General features: G+C 40.0%; 1 protein-coding gene across 3 annotated transcripts; it reads left to right on the top strand.

Annotated features, from left to right (window-relative positions):
• Positions 1-446: 446 nt before the first annotated feature.
• On the top strand, positions 447-22,221 carry ubap2a (ubiquitin associated protein 2a). 3 transcript variants are annotated; one of them, XM_066646142.1, is made up of 27 exons: positions 447-579; positions 5,000-5,137; positions 5,285-5,362; positions 5,509-5,619; positions 6,465-6,630; positions 7,933-8,010; positions 8,102-8,165; positions 8,448-8,545; positions 8,668-8,720; positions 8,858-8,928; positions 9,055-9,229; positions 9,440-9,689; positions 9,863-10,146; positions 11,061-11,254; positions 12,716-12,971; positions 13,123-13,162; positions 13,292-13,466; positions 13,758-13,815; positions 14,319-14,523; positions 15,166-15,257; positions 16,859-16,909; positions 17,074-17,155; positions 17,863-18,225; positions 19,486-19,590; positions 19,722-19,789; positions 19,920-20,111; positions 21,472-22,221. In XM_066646142.1, the coding sequence occupies exons 2-27, from the start codon at positions 5,042-5,044 to the stop codon at positions 21,565-21,567; spliced, it is 3,501 nt and encodes a 1,166-aa protein (XP_066502239.1). In that variant the 5' UTR covers positions 447-579; positions 5,000-5,041; the 3' UTR covers positions 21,568-22,221. The 3 variants fall into 3 exon arrangements, with proteins under 3 accessions (XP_066502239.1, XP_066502237.1, XP_066502238.1); XM_066646140.1 differs by having other exon boundaries at positions 8,668-8,726; XM_066646141.1 differs by lacking the exon at positions 447-579 and adding an exon at positions 609-697 and having other exon boundaries at positions 8,668-8,726.
• Positions 22,222-22,661: the final 440 nt, after the last annotated feature.

The raw sequence follows: 22,661 nt of genomic DNA, 5'->3' as shown, positions 1-22,661 counted from the left end.
GAACCGTTTTTGTTATGAATTAACTATCTTAAATGCATATTTTCCAGTGGCAGAAATTGGCTTCCATAATTGTGTGTATATAAGTCAGGGAAAGTAAGTAAAAATGGGCGCCTATGTAAGTAATGTTAAATCTAGCCTTGTATTAATGTCACTTGGGACTACAGATATTAATACATTTTATTTAGAAAAGAAAAAACATGGTGAATTACAGCACAAACAATTTAATCACTCAAGATGTGTGCCTAAGGTGTGTGTATAAAACTTCATGTTTTGTAATCTTGTGGCTGATCATCATGTATCAGTAGGACACGTTACCGTTGCTCTTTTTTGTTAATGTGCGGTAATCGCTCATTATTAGTCCATTATTCTGTGTTCATGGTCTAATGAATAACCATTCATAAAGTGCTAATATATCTGTCTGAAGGGTGGCTTTGCGTGAACGCGCACGGCTCATTGTGTTCGTGCTACGTACGCCGTGTGCGCGCTCCCGTGTGCTCTGTTGTTCTACCTCGGCGGCGCGCTGCGGGGTCACGTGACCGGAGTCTGCTGCTGCTGCCTGAGTGTGAAGCGTGTTAGCAGGTAATACCAAAAAAAAAAAAAAACAACAACAGCAAATTACATCGAGAAAACAAAAAGACACAGGTTTCTCACTCGGATGTTCAAGTGACTGATAGTACGGTGGTATACGGGAGCGTGGGTAGGCACTTCATCCGTCCTGTTGTTTAACGTGTACTCGGATGCAAACGGAAAATATTTGCTTTGTATGGCTGTTTTTACGTAGCATTTCCCGGCTCGGACTGTAAGCTGTGTTAGGCTCTGATGTGATGTGCTGTGCTATGTGGCCATTTTCTAAAAAAAATATGCTTCAGTTTACTGCAGTTTAATGCGAATTTGAAGGTTAATAAACGCCAATTCTCTTAATCTGATTTAACGAAACGATTTTTTTAACCTGGAAGTCGGCCATGGATTCATAAACGAGGCTAAAATTCACTAAAACGCCAGCCTGTTTTTGAAACTATCCTTTCCACCTTAAATGGTACAGCAGTTACATTCTTTCGCCTGAGGGGCCAGAATGAAACTGCTGTACCATTTTAAGGTGGAACGGATAATTCGAAAACAGAAACTGGCAACAGCATGTTAGCCACTTCAGGACAAAGAGGGTCTTGCGATACGGCTAACGGTGGCTAATCTAACGTTAGCTCGAGTTGGTTGTTATGTTTATAAGGTTCAGATGATATAAAGATACATTTATCTCAACGAGAAAACATTTAGGAAACGTCTAGTGTGTTTTTCCGTGGTTGACTTTGAAAAGCGAAAGGACGGTTTGCGAGTGGCCGTTAAAGTAGATGCCTTTTAAATGTAATGTTAACGTTTAACAACATCCTATTGTTTGAAGATGGACTCGTTTTTATGACATTAAGTTTGTGTTTATATGAATGTTGTTAACGTATATCGCTATAAATACTGTTTATCTTTATATCAAACATCCGCAGTGACTAATATAATAAATCTGCGCTGGTGACCGGGACTTTTCTTCCCTTTTTCAGTTGGATTGTACACGAAACGTTGGCGTTAAACTGACCTCAAATCCATAGCAGTTTAACAGCATTTGCCGAAAAGTCATAAATGTCTTTTTTAAATGTATTCGTTTAAAATATTAGACATACAGAAATGCTGCGATTGAGCCTCAGCCTTCATTCTGTTTTTTTTCTTTGGGTATCTTTTGGGCAGAGATCATGTATAGCTAGAAGTGAGGGGTATGGCTTGAAATATAATCACATCACGATTTTGAAAGATATTTTCATCATCCAAGATATCTGCTACTTACAACTGACGCACAGAAACAACGTTTTTATACTGGAATTTTTCAGTGTAGCCTTCAAAAATATTGAGCAGTAGGTTTTCAACAGTCTACTGCACCGAGTAGAAAATAGTTTAATTATTAGTATATATTTTGTAAAGGAAAGAGAAATTGGTCAGAGTTCCCTAAGTACGAGTGAAATCTGTAAAGCTCAAAGATAACGTTGAGTATTTTATGCATTAAAGCTACAAGATCATCTCTAACAGAGTCTGCAATCAGGCTTGGTGCTTTTTGTAATTTCTCTTTACCATTAATACTAACTCAGTCTACAGATTTTAATTATTTTATTAAGGGAATTATCTTTTTGTAACACGTCTTTGTACAATGTAAAGAAATACGTTCTCTGTTTCTACAAAATGTGCAATTTTACATAAGACCACTGTGAATTAAATTGTTTACAGCTAAATTATGAAGGTACCCTAAATATTCTGTGAAATTCCTTTTCAAAGGAACAGGCAGTTGATTAGTATTCCTTAAATATGCACCGTATCCATATTATGCTTAGATATTTTGCCTACCTTCTGTTTTCTCAGGGTTGTTTAATGTGAAACGTTCAGTTCTAGAGAAATCTGCAGAGTCAGAATTGTTCGCAGCTTTAGTGATTGGGAACAGATGTGCAAAACGTTTAATGCTACTTAAAACTACCTCACAATGTTTTTTACATTAAATGATACCTGAGATATTGTTGTATAATGGTTTTACAACATGGCGTGCAATATACTTTTCGAGTCCATATTTGGGAGAACGGTACAATTTCTATCATTATCAGTGTTATTATAAACCCAGATGACACACGTAGTTTCGCTGGTCATTTTGTACAGTGAAGAACATCCTGCATTTGAATTACGAGCCTTGTTTCCTAGCATTATTAAGAGATTTGAGTCTGTTTCTCTTTATTGCACCAGTTAATATCAAACCTTTCTGTATGTCTTCATTTGCATGAAAATCTTTTCTAAATACATTTTCTCACCTGGGAAAAACCTGTTTTACGTCATGCGGTTTTCTCGTGTGAGCGACATGTAAACTTTTACCTAAAATTACAGAAGGACATGACTTTTAAGGGTTAGAATCTGCAAAACTGTGATTTCTCTTGGGACTCTACACAGCATGCATTTTTGTATTGTGGTAGCAGTGTTTTAGCTGCTATTATTTGATCAATAATGTTATGAAATGAGCCATAATATAGTTTTAAGGAGGTTCAAAAAGATTACTTAAGTCACTAAAAGTCATCACTATGTTGTCTGACATACTATTGGATGTTGTTTTTAAGTGTTTTTCAACTTGTTACATGACTTCTAAACATCAAATTGCAAACATCACTTATGGTCTGTGTGGGTGGGTTGTTTGTTCCCCGTATTAGACGAGCTTTAGGTTAAAAAATTGTGAAATCAGTGCCTTAGTTTGTTCTACTAATCCTAAAATTTCATTAAAATCTCTATGAATAATCATGTTTTAGTTTTAGCTCTTTTGATTATGCAGCAACCGACAATGTGATTTTAGATCTACAGTCATGATTTTCAAACATATGTAAATAAATGTACATTAACTCAGATTACTGCACTGAGGGGGTGGATATGGTGTGTATTATTATAGTGTGAGTTATTAGGACAGTGAGGGCACACAGCGAGTTGTGATGTGTAAATGGACACCACTTCAGTCTTGCTTGGCCTCAGTTAAAGCCAGACAAGTGATAAGCTTACTTGTGTGTTTATGTATGTGTGTGCTGAAAGTGTTCCTGGTGGTCAGAGGATTGCTCAATCTTGCCCAACTGGATTTAAGAGGGAAGGAATCTGATATGGCCCCTTGTGTGTTTGCTTGGCAGTCAGAAAACTTTTAACCCTGCAGAGGCCACACTGTGGAAGTTCTGCACAGAAGGGATTCTGCTGTATGTTGACTGATGAATTTGCTGCGTGCTTCAAGTTGTCATAGAAAGAAACTTTTAAACTACATAAAAACTAAATAAACAGTAAGCATGATGGCAGAGTGCCCTGTTTCTGCCTTGGTTCTGTCAATACATAAGTTTCACTGGAAATCTTTAAGGGTTTGTTCGGGATGGGTGCATTTTTCATTCAAAACAAGCAAGGTTTGTAAGTCATTGTTTATGATAAACAATAATGTAAAAATCTAAATTACATTGAGTAATAAAGCTTGTTTTTGAAAGTTTAACACGTTCACACCCAAAATCTCATTAATTTTCTGCTCTTAAAAAAATATCATGGCCTGAAAATATCAGGCAGAATTATTCAATGCACTTATACAATTGCCAGCCACTATATTAGGTACCTTTTGTATGTATATTGTATTTTATCCATTTTTATCAGCTCACCTTAACATACAGGAGCACTTTGTGGTTCTACAATTTATATGCTGTAGTCCCTGTTTCTGTGCTTAGTTGTTTGCCCTCTTTCACCCTGTTCTTTAATGATCAGGACCACCACATGCATTTATTATTTGGCCTGTGGATCATTCTCAGCACTGAATTGACACTGACTGCAGTGCTAGTGTGTGTGTAAACATTATGTCCATTTACTATTCACTCTATTAGACACGCGTACATTGTTTGGCCACCTTGTAAAGTCAGATGACTGATGTAAAGTGAGAGACAGTAGCCCGTCTGTTGCTGCAGTTTGTATTGGTCATCCTCTAGTCCATCATCGGTGGACTCAGAATGCTGTTGGCTGAATGTTTTTGTTTGGTGGACTGTTCTCAGTCCAGCAGTGACACTGAGATGATTCATAAACTTCAGCAGCACTGCTGTGTCTGATCCATTTAGTGCAACACGCTCACTGCAGGGCTAAGAAAGATCCACCACTCAAATCATATCAGCTCTGTGGTGGTTCCTGTGGGAGTCTTGACCGTTGAATTGCAGAGTGAAAGTGAGCAAGCAAAGCATGCAGAGCCACAGGTGGGCCACATTGTGTAACTGTAGAACTACAAAGTGCTCCTTTATGGTCAGTGAAGTTGAGAAGATTTACAATGAGTGTACATACAAGCTACGTGTGCCTAATTAATAGGTTGATATATATTTTTTCTTCAAAGCCAATAAATTTTGCTGCTGAAATGAACTTATTTATGTTTGTTCTGACAAGTAGCCCTTTATGAAACTAACAGGATCTTTGTATGATTGTTCTTTTTCAGATTTTTCTATTTTGTACATACATTGTTTTGTATATACTGTATATGATGACCTCACTGGGCAGCGATCGAGCCCGGGGCACTCGGGACAAGGTGCTGCCCACAACCACACAGACCACCCCACCACAGAAACAGCTTCAGGTGTGTGTGGACATATTTGCCCATAGCCTAGAACTCTTTGTACAATTTTTGATATGTTTGCAGTATTGTTTGTTGGACTAGTCTTCAAGAAACTTCCAAAAGTCTATGCTAAATCCGATTTATGCAAAACTGTCTCTTCTTCTTTAGGCCACGGCAGAACAGATTCGACTTGCCCAAATGATCTATGATAAGAACGATGCCGATTTTGAAGACAAGGTCAATCAGGTGGGACAAGTTCTAATTTTGATGTTGCACACATTCAGATGGATTTTGGCTTCGTTTTAGTACTGCAAAGTAGGGTGCAGTGCAGTTGATTTATAAAAACAGCTGTACAATGTGCTCATGGTGGTTTGTGTGTTTTGTTTTTGTAGCTCATGGAGGTGACAGGGAAGAACCAAGATGAGTGTATGGTTGCTCTCCATGACTGCAATGAGGATGTCAACAGAGCCATCAACTTCCTACTGGAAGGGACTTCTGACACAGTAAGATGCAAACAGCCCACGCTCATTCTTGCCAAACTCTGGTTTTGTCAGCACATGCAAGATGCAAAGTTTAAAAACACATCTTAAAATGCTTTAAGAAGTGCATTCAAACACTTGTTTTGAGATTAAATGTATCATTGCAACAGACATTTGTTTTTGCTCTGTTGGGTATTTTTTTTTGTACAACACACTGCAGCTCTTTCTAATTAAGAAAACATTCAACTAGTCGACTGCGTTTGCAGCTCATTCTTTTTGGATTTGCGCTAATCTCTTTTCATCAACAGACATTATATGGATTTCAGACATAGTGAAATGTGAGAAGCCTGTGCTTATAGTTATGCTTTGGGGATTTCTAGGAAACCTCAAAAATAGAAAGTGTGTCGTTTGTGTGATTGCTGGATAATCCTGTGTCATAACGGGTCCCTGCCTGCACTGCACACTTGTAGCATGATCTGTTTATTGTCCTTCACTGTTGCAGACCATGTGTACATGGAAACTTTTCATATTGTGGGTTTTTTTTATATTTAACTTAATTGGCTAAATATTCTTTTTTGGGGTAATATAGCATGCATTTTATTTTCTTCAATTGCAGAAATGGCACAAAGTATGAGGCTGTTAAAATTAGGTAAACTGTTTCAAATATGTGATTTACGTGATTACAACATGGTTTAATTTCTGGTTACAACCCTGATATGGAATACTGTTTCAAAAGGTCATGCCATGCAGTTCTTCTGTACTTTATTTATTCAGGGTCAAATGCTACAATGTGCACTCAATTTTTGCAGGAAACGCATTAATCACGTGTAATCAATATATAAACGGATTGCTTATCTGTGTCTTTCTAGACCTCTTGGGAAACTGTGGGAAAGAAGAAGAGCCTAGGAAAGGACAGCATTTCCTCAGAGAGCAAGGAGAACAAGGAGAATCGTGAGAAGAGGAGCGAGAAAGAGAACAGCAAAGCGCGTGGAGGAGCAAATCGCAAAGGCAGAGGGGCCAGTCGCAATCGGCCGGGTAAGAGAAGCCATGTCTCTCAGCAGGCATTCTCGTTTAGCTTCAGAGAAACTTACAAGCTCTCACTTTGTTTACCTTAATGAGGTCTGGCTCTGAGCTCTTTTAGACTGTTTGGAGGCATGGATGATGACATGGATGAAGAACAAAATTGTTTGTAGTTGACTGGAACTGCTGTTGTCTTTTTTCTGTCTACCACAGACATTTCTTTTTTCTTGTCATGGCTTGAACCTCCCCTGCGGTTTATCAGTGGATGCTCATTTGTACAGGTTGAAAGTGGAAACTCTGTTGCAACTTTGGAACCAGACATGGCTAAAGTGATAGACTTGAGAGCTGCAATGTTGTACAAATACAAAGTGGAAGCGATTTGGAACAAAAGAAGCTCAGCCACGAAGTGTTAGGCTATGTAAAATTACAGAGTGGGGTTGGTGGATGCTGAGCCACATAGTGCGCAGAGATAACCAACTTTTTGCTGTCACTCACCACAGACCTCCAAAATTTGTGGTCTTCAGTGTATCTCAAGAGCAGTGTGTGGAAAGCTTCATGGAATGGTTTTCCATGGCCGAGCAGCTGCATCCAAGCCGTACATCTCCAAGCGCAATGCAAATCGTCCGATGCAGTGGTGTAAAGCATTCCTCCACTGGACTCTAGGGCAGTTCAGACGTGTTCTCCGAAGTGACAGATCACGCTTCTGTCTGGCCATCCGATGGCAGAGTCTGGATTTGGCAGTTGCCAGAAGAACGGATGGTGGAGCGACGATAATATATTTTCCCTCTCTCTGCACTGGTTGGACCTGGCCCCTTAGTTCCAGTAAATGGAACTCTTAATGCTTCTGCATACAAGGATATATTGGACAATTTCATGCTCCCAACTTTGTAGGAACAGTTTAGGAATGACCTCTTACTGTTCCAATGTTACTGCACACCAGTGCACAAAGCAAGGTCCATAAAGACATGGATGATTAAATTTGGTGTGCAAGAACTTGACTGTCCTGATCTCAACCCGATAGAACACCTTTGAGATTAATTATGATGCAGACAGCGAGCCAGGCCTGGTCCGTACATCAATGTCTGACCTCACAAATGCACTTCTGGAAGAATGGTCAAAATTCCCATAAACACACTCCTAAACCTTGTGGAAAGCCTTCCCAGAAAAGCTGAAAATGTTATAGCTGCAAAGACTGGGCTTACATCATATTTAAACCCTATGGATTTATGAATGTGCAAAGGCATATGAGTGATTATTTTTGTGTATGTATGTATGTATGCAGCACTTATATTTTGTTCCTCTATTTGTGGTTGTCAGCAAGGGCTGAGGAGAATGGAGTGGACTCAGTACCTGTGGAGAGAGGAGCTGACCGTGGTCGTAGAGGGAGAGGGAAAGGTATGTGCACCTACACTTGGACCCACTCTCCCATTCATTCACTCTTGGGTAGTTTGTTGGAGTTTATACAGTTCGATGTGTGTGTACATAGTGTCTGGAGGCAGGGGAAGGGGTCGTGCGCCGGGGCCCAGCAGGTTTACAGCACAGGGAATGGGGTAAGGATCATGAGATCTGCACTCATCAAAATAGCCTTGACAGTTTTGTATTGTTATTTTGTAAAGTGGGCAATCCAACAAGCACGTTTTAACTTGAGGCAAGGAGACACATTTTCAGAACTTAACATGTGGTCTAAAGATCTTTATTGTGGGACAAGTTTACTTACAATGCTGGGGTTATCAACTTTTAGTTCAAACACAGTCTTGGCTGCACGAGTGTGTGTCTAGTGTACTTAATAATGTTACTCTGAACTTATCCTAATTTCTGCTCTTCGTTTGCAGGACCTTTAACCCTGCGGACTACACCACGGACAGTGGCACAACCAACTCGCATGCTGACGTATGGGAATCAGGGGCCAATGACACCACAGATGGGACAGGTGGGAGATTAAAGCACAGTGAGACACGCTACAGGGAGAAGAACTGCCATAGAGTCTTGGAAGAGGTTTTCATTATATTTTACTCATGTCGTTTTGTATTTGTCCATCAAATTTATATATAGTGGCATGGCGGAACACACTAGAAGACTGGGCAGCTGAAGAATGGAGTGAGGATGTGAGTGTAAGTCAAACAGTCTGTCAGATGTCACCTATAATTATAGCATATGTGGACTATTATTTGAAGACTTTAATCAGGATGTTTTTGCAGAATTCAGGGGATGGATGACTCATGAATAGGTTTTGTCTTTATAGCTCTCTGAGACCAAAGTATTCACCTCCTCATGTGCACCTCCATCCGAGAACCACATTACACCTGGCCAAAGGTAGTAAAATGAATGACTGTGTTGTACCCAAGTTTACATTACAGTTTTTGGTCTTTACAATATTATTCTCATAGCATTAACGTAGGCTGATGTATGTAACATATTTTCATGTTGTTTCTCATGTAGTCTGGACCTGGCATCTCTGCTGCAGAAGCCTGCTGGCAGGGAGGAGATGGGGAGCATGAAGCCGGCATCCTCACAGGGGCTTGGTCATAGCCTGGTCTTCACCAACTCCCATCACCAGCCCACCCGTAACGGAGGCCCCACCACTGGCACTCCCAGCTACGCACATGCCACCCTGGTGAGACTTTGGCAGTAGGCATATTTTGGGTCTTTAAAGGACTTAAGCATGTTTACTAGACATTGATTTTGCCTGATCTTGGACAAAGTAGAGACGTAAATAATCAATGGAAATCAGTTTAGTGCAGGTTTAGACTTAACCTGGGTTTGTGAAACATTTCCCTTAATATCTAATGTGTTTGGTAATTATCTTTTTGTCTTTCTCTGCCAGTCCTCGGTCCTGGGTTCTGGATTTGGGGAACTGGGTGGTCCTAAGCTTGGGCAGACTGCTGGACAACAGATACTAGAGCAACTGAAGGGACCAGGTCTTGGGCAGCTTACCTCCCAGCCCCCCAGTACAGGGGCCAACTGTACTCCTGTTGGGGCGCTGGCGGGAACGGGGATATCTGTCCCCTCTTCCTCCTGGGACATAAAACCTCCTGGAACACAGAGCTCTGCTTCACTGCCCTCCCAATTCAGTCGTAAGTACTGCAATTAGGGCAGATTTTAGACACACTCCTAGATATGCTTCAATTGTCTGTGACTTATGATTACACTCTGTCTCAGCCTATATTTGTTTTCCACTGTTCCATAGACATTGAAACACACTCAGTAAGTGATCTGCTTTCTTCTGTCCTCACTGTGCACACACTAGGGGAGTTTAAGATGCAACCAGAGCCCTCCTTGGTGCTAAGCCAGTTGAGCCAGCGGCAGCAGAGCTCTCTGAGCCACACAGGCCCTCTGCCTTTGGCGAGGCAGCCCAGCCCTCCTCCACTGAGTGGGCCCTCGCCCACCCAAGGTCCACTGGAGGCCTTCTCCAAAGCACCAGAGCCATCTCAACCCCCTATGGCACCCACACAAGCTGTAGACCCTCAGGCCAACAGTACACAGCACCGCCAGATTAAGACACAAAAACGAAGGATACCTCCCACCTCCAAGGTAATGTGTTTTTTTTTTTTTCCTGTTTTGTGCTTTTGTCGCCTGTCTGATATTTTTGTAGAGATGGCTGGCAGGCATCAATAATCACCCCCACACCCCCTTTCCTCACTGCAATTTGAGTGAGTTGTTTACTATGCTATGATGACACAGCAAGGAAAAATTTCTCCCAAATTATTTTTGTCAATATCTGACATAGACACAAAAAAATATATAAAAATCATAATCTGTGTGAAGTTTTTGTTTTCTAAATCCAGGTTGCTTTCATTCATTTGAACTCATTTCTCTGTAGGTCTTTATAAATAGTGTATTTCACATTTCAGTATTAAAGCTGTTTGACTGTAGAGCACTGAAATATTGAATTAATTCCTTTGGCTCTCATGTCCTCCCATTTGGAGAAGCTATATTTTCAAAAGACCCCATGCAAAATCATGCTTATAGCAAAAGAAAATTTAATGTACCCAGGTAATGGGTAATCTCTGACTTCTGGAACCAGTTTATGCTTTATTATTATTATTTTTTTTTTAAGTCCATCTTTTTACTTTATTTTTTCATATTTAAAAAAAAACATTTGGGGGGAAAAATACAGCACTGCACAGTGAAACACCAGATCATTTCCTATTAATTTCAAAACAAAAATGTTTTGGATGGGACATATGAACCTTTCCCTATGGTGAGCATGTGTGGAGCTTTGTTCCTTTGAATGTGCTCGTGAGTTTAGGTGTGTGATCTAGTATAGGTGACATTACAAAGCAAGTGTGAACAGCCTAAGAGAGAAATTGGGACACATTTGCCTGCTGTGTAAACATTGAGTTGATCCTAGTGTATTACCTCCTTACAAATGATGCTGCACAGGCATGAGATTCTTATGAATACATATCAGTAGACCATGTTTAAAATATCCTTTGCTTTTGTAGATTCCTTCCTCTGCAGTGGAGATGCCTGGCTCAGCGGATGTATCTGGTCTTAATGTGCAATTTGGCGCTTTGGATTTCGGCTCTGAGTCGGCATTGCCAGACTTCAGCCAGCCGGAGAACTGCAACAGTGAAGCTACACGAGAGGCTGCACCTGTTCCTCAGACGCAGAGCAGCCTCTACTCCAAAGCTATTGGGTCAGTTTCTGCACATTTGGACCTAGTTATTGATACTTTCCCAAGCATTCTATATTCTAGAGGTTGGCCTAATAGTCTAGATCTGTGAAACCAGTCCTAAATATTAAGATTATGACTGAGCTAAAACTGCTTTTAAGATTTTGATGAACCTGCTTTGACTCAATGTCTTATAACCACATAAATATTAGCTTCAGAGATGTTACTAAATAATCCAAAGTTGGTACTGGACAACAAGGCTTAAGGTTTAAAACTCACTGTTAACCCCCTGGAGTCTGAGGCCTTTCAGTCGAATTTGAGGTGATCTGACATGCCTTAATATTTTAACAAATTTCACCTACCTAAAAACGTTTGTTAACAAAATGCTACACATGCTAATATTTAGCACAGACCCAGCAAAAATAATATGAGAGAAGTCTGTAAGTTCTCTTCAGAGCTCTGAACTTTGGAGAGATGGGTGTTGCCTACACACTGGTGTTTACAGCTTTCTGATATTTTAATTAGTTTTTCTTCTATTTTGCTATGAATCTGATGTGACACTGTATTTTTCTCACGCATTGACTATTCATGAAAGAGGTGTGAAACACGGGTGAGAAATCCCCTCCCTACTGTCAAAGAAAATGGTTTGTTAGCCCCCTCCACATCAGTGAGACCAACTGAATCTTTTGTAAACAGTGGTATTTATTTATTTAGCAAAGACACAGACTGCTTTGGAACAACAAATCCATACATTTGAACTTCAGACGACTGCTTGAAAGCAGAAGAGAGCGCCCAAACTTTACTACAAGCCGTTTTTTTCCCCTCTATCAGCTGAACTCTGTGCCTCTGCACTTTTACAAAACATTTACCATCAGCTTCACAAATTCCATTGCTAGAATATATACTGAACTAGAGTAGCTTCGAAGCTAACCAGCACCAAGCATGCCTCAGGAAATACGAGCCAAATATAGTTCACTTACTTACCACAAAATAAAGCCGTTCCTCCTCAGGCAGCTGAAAAGCGAGACTTCACCGACTTGAAGCTTCATGCTCGGTGCGAAAACACAGCCATGCGCATTTGTTTATATAACTAAAATGAGCGTTTTCACACGTTGTAATCCTCCAATAAGAGCGGTTTGATAATCATGCTATTATCATATGAATACGAAAGAGAGGGCCATCAAGGGTCGCTGTCTGAGTCGCAGAGAGAGACATGACTCTTGTTACTTATCGTTCTGTATCAACCAGGTAAAAAAAAATCTTCACAACCTTCATATATTTGAAAGGCAGACCCTTTAAGGTTTCTGGAAGTATGTCTATTATGTTTCAAGAACAAGTTCTGATTTATCCCGCCAGCATAAGATATTAACTCTATCTCTAAGCACATTTTTGTGCTTACACACATTTTGTGCTACAGACTTCAGTTCTAAATTCAGATGAAGGATTTATTTGTATTTTAATGGTATGGCACATCTGTCCCCATAGTGAATCTCTGGCCAGTCCTGTCCCACTGCTGATGCCTTTGGCCTCCTCTGACAGTATCTACCCATCTCCCTCTGTGGCTCTGCCCAACCTAACCCCTTCTCTGACCACTCCCAGCGCAGCCACAGTGCCCGCCTCTTCCTCTTCCTCCTCATCATCATCGGTGGCCTCATCAGCTGGGAACAGCTTTGACTGTGGAGTGGCTCCACACTCACGACTGACTTTCTCTCAGAACAAGGAGCCCTCTGGACCTGTGACTGTGAGTAGACGTTTACTGCCATCAGTTAGATGCTAAATAGTGCCATCAAATATTTATTAAGTAATAATCAATGCCATATTACTGATATAAACCAGTGTTTAAATGAAAGTGGGTACCCATTGTTTTTTTTTCTTTGTATCTTTCAAAACAGAATGGTTTTAATGGTGTGAGGACCTCTGCTGCTTTAGATTGTAAGTGAAGTTATTTGATGATTTTTTTTTAAATAAGAATTTGGTGTTTATTTGCTTTTGCCATGCAGAACTAAAGATATAATTATGGTTTGGCATGTCATAACATTTCACCGCCCCTCATGTTTTTAGCCACATCGAGTTCCTCCACACCAAAGCCAGAGTCTCCCTCATTAGGTAGCAGTAGCTCCAGTGTTGCCCCTTCTGCCCCCTCATCTCTGCTGCCTCCTTCAGTTACCCCTCACAGCTCAACTCTTTCTAGCCTGGCCCCTGAGCTGCCTTCTGCAAGTTTACCACCCCTCAGCAGGTGAGCATGTTTGGCCCTTTCATCTTTTCCTCTCAGATCTCAAGTCAAATTGATGTGCTTTAGGGCTTCACTGTGTAATCAGTTGCTTGTTGTATCCGCAAGTTATCCATGTATTGATGTTTAATATTAAATATTGACTGATGCATGGATAATTGAATTGAACATGGATAATGCACAGATAAGATCTTATAAGTAGAATTAAACTTTTTTTTATTATTATTATTGTTTATTGGAAATAGAGCAAATTACAGCCTTTTTTTTTGTTTGTTTGTTTTTTTTATAACCAAGCAGCCATGTGAGCAGTGGACACTCCTCAGTATCAGCACTTTGCACCAGCTCTTCTCTAACGGTGAGTGTAAAGGTGTTGTAACGGTAACACAAGCTCATTCATTACTTAAAGTTGGATTGTCACTGTCAGAACAACAAAAAAAAGGCTCTTCTAACTTTCTAATTGGTAACATAATTTCCACATTTTTTCACAGTACAAAGTGAAGCTGGTGGGTGTTAATTTTATTTTTTTTAATCAGTTTTAAAAAACACAAATGGTGTTCTCCCTGTGTTCATATGGGTTTCCTCCATGTGCTCTGGTTTCCACCCATGGTCCAAAAACACATGTTGGTAGGTGGATTGGCAACTCAAAAGTGTCCATAGATGTGCGTGTTGCCCTGTGAAGGACTGGCAGCCCCTCCAGGGTGTGTTCCTGCCTTGTGCCCAGTGATTCCGGGTAGGCTCTGAACCTACTGTGACTATGAACTGGATAAATGGTTCTAGACAGCAATTGAATGAAAACACAAATATACAAAATACATTCTGACAGCAGTAGTAAACTATATTTCACTCTTTTACCTACAGTACACTAGTGTGGACAGTGTAAGTTCTCTGGCTCCATCATCAGTAGCGTTCTCCTCTGCGGCAGTATCAGCTTTGCCCAGCAGCAGTGGGAGTAGTGTGGGAAGTGGCAACAACAGCCTGCACAACACAGCTCTGGGACTCGGTGGAAACGGCACCACCGCACCTTCCGCTGTGAGGACAGCACCTCTGCTCTCCTCATCCACGGGTGAGACACAAACTACATTTTACTTTAAAGTTTTCATTTTTATTTTCAGGATGTCCCGATCAAAGGTTTTTTTGTTTGTTTGTTTGTTTTGTAGTTCTAACTTTTTATAGTAAAGTAGATGGTTTAGAACGGCCTGTTACTGCTACATTTTTAAAAAGGACAAGGGTATAGTTGTTTACCACCTCTATATCATCTTCAGCAATAGAAGACTTTTGTCCTCAAAGTATGGGGAACAGAATATAAAGGAGTGTAATATGACACATTCCAAGTAATAAAAATATGCCCAGATCTTTACACACACACTCATAGCCAATAGAGAGCTGTTATCAATACAGAGGTTGTGCACAGGGTCATTTGTAGTAATTTGACCACAGATAAAAGTCTAGAAAGTGACTGACAGCCACACTTAAATAATTTTTTTTGTTTTTCAAGCAGCATATTAGATAAAAAAGGGCACATTTTTATACATTGTTACATGATAGAAATGCTATTTTGTTTTTCTTTATAAACTTACAAATATGAACAAAACAATATTGAACCATGAAGTATGCCCTATACTATGCCCTATAAGTATGATCTATGACCCAGCCTTATTTTTATCTGTTCACTTTTATGAATGAGTTATTCACTGTTGTTTAACAGGAAAAGCTCCACCTAACTTGTCCCAGGGGGTTCCTCCGCTGCTGCCAAATCAGTATATCATGGGTCCTGGAGGCCTGCTGCCTGCATACCCGGTACCTAACACTACCACATCATATCAGAACAGATCAGCTTTTTATTTGTGTCTGGATTCTATTGTCTCGAACCTAGCTACACTATGTGAAATGAAGAAAAAAAATAAACATACTGGAGAGTAATTTAATGTAATGTGCAAGTGGGATAAATGTATTTTGAGCTGTGTAAAATGTATAATTTTTTTTAATGCTTTTCATTAGGGGTGGCACTTGATTTAAAAAAAAATAATCAAATTAAATAGAAGCTTTGTAATTAATTAATCGAAATCACATTTTAATCACATTTCAGTATTTAGCATGAGAGATATTGATTGAAGTTTGGTTGATGAATGAATCAACGAACACAAGCTTAAATTAAAAATCTTGTTCATTTTCCCACCAGTCTACTCCCAGTGAATTGGTGAGTTTGTCTGACCTGGATTTTGACATTTTGTTTCTGAATGTGAACCCGACATGTGGTCGAGTGTTGAGTGGCGACACTGTTTGCGTTAGTCATCCCTCGCTACTTCACGGTTCATCTTTCGCGGATTTGCTACTTGGCGGGTTTTTTCAAGGGGGGCTTTTTTATTATTTACATGTGTTAGACTGGACCTGTAGGTGACAAAATATATCATTTACAAGTATTTCTTACGTACAGTACATGTATTGTTCATGTCCACATCCGAGTGAAATTTACTTCCGCTCAATAACAGCTTAGGAATTACTCTATTAAAGAAACTTGGAACGCATCCCCCGCGAAAAACGAGGGATCACTGTACTGTTAACATTACTGACCTGCACTAGCCCCAACATGTTTTGCGTTGAGGTGGTAACAAACGGAGGAAGTGCTCCTGTGATACGTAAACTGCTTCCTGCATTAAGTGCAAATAGCAACTTTTTTGTTTGTACTTTGATCTGGAAGTTTCTTGTATTTAAATTTCCCATCCACCAGCGTAGTCTCTTCCGTCGTCTCCATCATGTTCATCACACTGTGCGTCGTTATAATTTGTACGCCTGGAACTCATGCACTGAGAAACTTTCCATGGTGCAAAGTGAGATTAAAATGCCTTAAAAGTTTTATTTCGTTATTTTCCCCATAATTAATTAATCAAAATTAACGCGTTAAAGTCCCACCCCTACTTTTTATTATAAGTTTAAACACTGCAAACTACAATAAACATTATTATGTACAAAATATATCATATTTAAGTTTGACTTCTGAAGAAAGGGTTTCTATATGTTGAGTAGGTATCCTATTCTTGTCCTACAATATGCACTCTTGCTTTCTTTTGAGTCAGTTGGACTGGAATAAGGAAAAGGCTAAGCTCTGTAGACTAGAGATGCAGCATGCCTGGAACTGAGAAACATGCAGTATGCTATTTCTGTTTTGGGCAGGGTGATTCAATTAGATATAAATATCTGTCTGGACTAAATATAGTGGAGTGTTCTTATAGTTACAGTAGTAAAAATGGATAGCCTGTATTACTGTAATCTGCTTGTTTATAAATTCCAATGCTTTGCTGATGGTCAGTTGATCTGTATCAAGGTTATGAATCGCATATAATGTATTTTGTGGCTGCCTCTTGCTTCTGTGATCAGTTTTTGTTTTTGGTTTCTTTCAGCAAATCTATGGCTACGAGGACCTCCACATGCTTCAGTCCAGACTACCAATGGTGAGTTTAAAATAGAGCTTTGGTCTGTGAAATTTGGGCCTGAAACAAAATACAACCTGACACGTTGGCCTTACTTGACTCAAGCCACATCAGATTGTGAGTTTAAACCTGACCTAATTCAGTCTTGTCTAAAAATCACACTTCACACTCTTGTCATCCTCCAGGATTATTATGGAATCACATTCCCGGGGCCCACGCCAACGCTGTCTAGCAGAGATGGAAGCCTAGCCAATAATCCATACTCAGGTAAAATCTTAACACTTTTCTTCTCTTCGCACCATTCAGTGTCACCTGTTAATTGTCTTCAAACTGTGAAAATTCAAAAATACATTTGAACCTACAAATGAACATAACATTTGGAATATATTTAGTGATATTGGGTGTTTATTTTTATATCCAGTGTAATTACAGTACTATATTTACAGACTTTTTTGTGCTGAGAAAATTTACAAACTAAAGATATATAAAATGTATCCTTTTTTTTTTTTTTTTTTTTTTTCTTTCCCCCTTCTCTTCATTCTTTAATTTTGCATTATTACCCCTTATTTAGGGCTAGTGTAACTAATATTTCTATATTGTGCTGATTTTAGATTTGTAGCTCCTCATGGAACTAGTAGAACTATACAGGGGGTCCTCGACTTACGACGTTGATTCGTTCCTACGTCGCGTCGTAAACCAATGTTGGGTGTAAGTCTGAACATACGTACATACTGTACGTAAATAACAAACTGTAAGCACTTATCCTATCCTCACACCTATCCTCCTCGGTCCTGAGCCGCGTTACCGTGTATTCTTCCGCCGCGCCGTAACCTTTTTTTTTTTTTTTTTTTTTAATGTAAGATTTGCATAAACCAGTGGTCAGAACTAGCACATGTTCATGCATATTTACTAACCACTGCTTTACCTTGTAAAAGCAGAAACATAAAGATATGTTTTGTTATTTATTCTTAAAGGTGAAGTGACAAAGTTTGGCAGAGGCGATTCCACCTCTCCAGCGCCCCCTACCAGTTTGTCGGCTGCTCATGCTCCTCAGACAGCGCAGCCCCCTCAGGCTCAGAGCCAAGGCCAGAGCCAGCCACAGCCACAGGGCCATCACAGCACTCAGCAGGCCTTCCTCAACCCAGCACTTCCTCCGGGTTACAGCTACACTGGCCTACCCTACTACCCTGGAGTTCCTGGAGTCCCTAGTGCATTCCAGTATGGCCCCACGATGTTCATGCCTCCTGCCTCTGCCAAGCAACACGGCATGGGTCTGAGCAACCCATCCACACCATTCCAACAGCCCAGTGGCTATGGCCAGCACACCTTTAGCTCAGGTAAATCATAAACACACGTTTTGCACCTCAGCACATGGAAATGAAGGTGGCCATTGTAGCATTAAAAAAAGTACAGAAATGTACCAGAAAAGCAGCCCTTTAAAAATGGATATAATAAACTGTGATCTGATCTAATGCCTCACCCCCACCTCTAGTGTTACCAAAATAAATTACTTAAAGCTGAGTATGTCCAATAATTAATAAAAACTTTTTTGTTAATTTAAGCAGTCTATGATGTTTTTAACCAAGCCCATTTAACTTGTTTTGCTGGAGGACAGCGTAGTAACAAACTTGCTCTCTGTGCCTGAAAAGAGGAAATGTTGGGCAAATTCTCAGTAGCTGTTTATAAGCCCTAGGTGAGAGGAGGTACCAGCGGCATCATGACCAATTCCTGAAGGTATAGAGGACACAGTCCTCAGTGGAATTAACCACTGTAAGCGCCTCTACCAAGTGAAGTAGCCCATTGTTTTTGTCAAGTCCGTGGAGAGGGTATAATTAGATGCCAGGTCGTCCTATTTTGGCCTATTAGCCACAGCATAAGACTGGGAGCTGAAAGGTGGCATATGGAAGCAGCTAAACTGCTGTCGCAACAATGCTAAAGTCAGATGTTGTACTGATCTCAGATGCCTCCAAACAGATCATTCTCTTGGAAATTACTATTCCCTGGGAGGAGTGCATAGAAGACGCCAACAAGAAGTAGAGGGCAAAGTATGTTGAGCTAGTGGAACAGTGCTGAAATTATGGGTGGCGGCAAGGTTCAAGCCCACTGAGGCTAAATGCAAAGTGTTCATGGGCTTTTCCCACTGCAGGGCCTAATACTTGCTGTGCACCACTGGTGCCAGTAGCCAAAGGTCAATACGTTCACCACCAAAGCATCAGAAGTTGCTTTAAGGATGCTGTGGAACAGGAGAGAACATTTTTATACAGCAGGAGTGCTCAATTAAGTATTCACAGGATTTAGAATCTAGAAAAATATAGTAGCTGTAGTGGTAATTGGACATAAGCTAGGACTTGATCAGACTTGAGAGTGCCTGATTGTTGTGTCCACCAATGGTGTTTCCAGGTGCCTCAAGATCTACGATATGATTTGATGCATAATCTGCTCATCCAGTCTGCTGTTTAGTTCAGATCTGTCTTTGATAAATGCAGTTACACAGTGAACTAGAGTCACCGATTTGTGTGTATTCTTTATACACTCACACGTGTTGTGAATTCACTTACTCATTATATTCATTCAGTTTTGCTTTTTTGTCTCCTCAGGGTATGATGACCTGACACAAGGCCCAGCAGGAGCTGAATACAGTAAAGGGTACAGCAACTCCTCTCAGACACAGGCCAAATCTGCTGCCTCTGGACCAGGGAAAGGTGCAGAAACATTTACTTTCAAAGTCAAAAATATGACATGAACATAAAGTGCTTGTGTGGTGGGCTGTTTCTAACACACGAGACAGTCCTTATGTTTAAGGATACATTTTCACGCTTTTGTGTCCCAGTAGGTGTCTCTGTGACGTCCAGTAACTCTGGCGTGCCAGATATCAGTGGAACTGTTTACAATAAGACTCAGGTAAAGACAATTCACTTTATATCTCTCTCTCTATCTTTAGCTTGATGTTTTGATGCCTTGATTTATTCACTCATGGCATAGAGTGGTTCTTTAATTCTGTCCCACCCCCCCTCCCAATCTCTGGTTGCAGTCCTTTGATAAACAGGGTTTCCATGCTGGCACTCCTCCTCCCTTCAACCTCCCCTCAGCTCTTGGGGGTACTGGTCCTTTGACCCCTGGCGGTGCCCCTGGGTATGCCCCAGCTCCTTTCCTCCACATCCTGCCTGCTCACCAGCAGCCCCACTCTCAGCTGCTACACCACCACCTCACCCAGGATGGACAGGTCAGTCTCATGTAAAGATGATAATGAACTGTAGATTATTATTACCCTCTCAGAATGACTGACAGTTTGCAAAGAATTCAGGAAGATACTAGTGAGGTTTGTGCTGTCACTTAAAGGCTAAGCACCACTTAATGGACCTCCATGAATATTCCACATTATTGTAGTTACTGACAGATATAAGTATGAATTTAAATGAAAATAGCAGCTTAATTTGCTTTAAAACTGACAATTTTATTAAATTGACGGAAAAACCCGAGCTCGCTACGGAAATTCTCAAACGCGACCGTGACGTCACTGGTGGACAACAGCTGAACAACGCCGCGGTAAAACACCGTTATGACTGACTGTTATGACAGTATCTAGCTAAATAACCAACATTATTCATGACAATAGCCTAGCAATAAGCTAAACTCAAATCGAGTCAAGCTAACGTTAACTAACACCAAACTAGCACAAAAACAGCAACACGTTTGTCTCAGACTTTGTGGTTGGTCCACGTTTCAGTCTTCAGTGATTCAAAAAGACAAATGATACAGTAGACTGATTATATGAGTAATTACATAAATTCCTTTTAATTTTTCTTTTAATTACTGCAATTCAAAGTACCACATTACAAATATAATACTTTAATAATTACTTTAACAAATATAAAGTAATAATTTTTTAAAAGGGTAGGTGAGTTGCTGCTACAGTAGTTGAGTTTCGATCCACAGCTCGGAAGTTGGAAACATCTGACTTATTCCAAAATGGTAGCTTATTAAGTTGTTGATGCTGGAATATGGGGGTGTTTTATTGTCTTTGAAGTGTTAAATCTTGTGTTCAAACTTTGTGTTTGATGTTAACTCTCTCCCTGAAACTTTAACTCAGCTAGTGATTTTACTTAAAATAACATAAAACCTACTCTGAAAGTTTATAATAAATTAAAAAGATTTTTTCCCCCTGCGTACCACTCTATACATTCATGCTTTATCTCCCTTCTTAAAAACAAAACAAAAATAAAACAAGGAAATAATGGCATTTTAACTTTTCTAATTATTTCTAATTAATGCAATGTTTGGGAAATAAAACAGACATCAAAGAAATAATCAACATTCTTAAATGTGTTGCACGAGGCTCTGCTGCATTCACTTAGAAGAGCAGCAGGCGACATGGCAAAACTCTATAATACACAAGTACAACCATGAAGCACAGGACAGGCTTAACAAGGTTTAATGATTTGGGAAAGTGGATGTATTATTATCAAAAAACATTAAAATAAATTGGATTTCAACAATGCAATAAAATTATGTATATTCCAGCACCAATAACTATTAAAACATCTGTCTCTATCAGTGTATTAAGTGCTTTCTGGTGTGTGCAGGGTGGTCTGAGTCAGAGGAATCAGACCAGCAGCATGCAGCCGAAGACCCAGGTCAACAAGTCCAGCTATGGCAGCTCCCCTTACTGGGGCAACTAAATAGTGCAAGAACCCCATGCCCCTCCTTTCGAAGCCACGATACTGTGCAGCAACATTGCGGCCAACATCTGAGCAGAACAGAGGGACTACACACAGCACCATACTAAACACACACACTACCATCTCCCCCTCCCCTAGTTCTCATCCCCCCCTTTTCAAAGTTTTGGCTGTTGTATGTAAAATATATTTATGTATGTATTTATACAGTATATATGTATTGGTAGGATATGAAATGTGGTTTACTGCATTTTGTTTTGAAGGACGTTTGTGTTAATTTCAAAATGGATATGATTAAATAAAGAGGATGAGAACTAAATACTTAAAATAGAAGGTGAATATACTTGAACCCAACCCAGCATCATGATAATGTGGGAGATATTTTTTTTTTGTATACATACATGAACCTAAATAATGGTGTACATTATTGCTAAGCATCATTTGATGGTGGAGCCTTTTTTAAAATGTTTTTGTATGTTTTCCCCTGCACTCCATAGATCGGGGGGGATTTTTTTTTTTTTTTTTGGTTCAGTGCTTGACTTTATTTCCTCACCCCCTCATTTGTGAACCCTCCCTTATCCTGTTAATTGGCTGAAACGTAGCAGTTTTGAATCAGTTTTACATTGGTTTCCCCTTGTCGTCCAAATAAAATATCTGACCAGTTCCTTGTTATTTTTGTCTCATTAGCCTCTGGGAGGGCAAGGTCTAGTTACATTGGATTACATTGAATTATACATCATTCTCTCACCTCCAAGCAATTTTTAGTTCTACAATTAGAGACTGTAGTCAGTCTGCTCAACAAAGTTGCACCCTTTACCCTGGTATAATACTCATGACCTGCACAGGACCACCAGGAAGTGTGATAAGAATAGTGGCTCACTGCAGTGGACTGAGAATCTAAAACTTAAAACTGACTCCTGGTGTCCAGTGACCACTAAAGGACTAGAGGATGACCAACACAAGCTGCAGTGATGGATGAGCTTCTGTAGAACTACAGTGATAATGTATGATCAGCTGGAGAATGAAACAAGCATGTGGTCCTAATGTTTTGATATGATTTTCTATAGTACTGAACTTAATGAGCCAGAGGGTTAATG

Source organism: Hoplias malabaricus, chromosome 15 (assembly GCF_029633855.1).
Source record: "Hoplias malabaricus isolate fHopMal1 chromosome 15, fHopMal1.hap1, whole genome shotgun sequence".
NCBI lineage: Eukaryota > Metazoa > Chordata > Actinopteri > Characiformes > Erythrinidae > Hoplias > Hoplias malabaricus.
The sequence above is the reverse complement of the archived record's forward strand: the minus strand, read 5'-3'. Positions and strand labels throughout refer to the sequence as shown.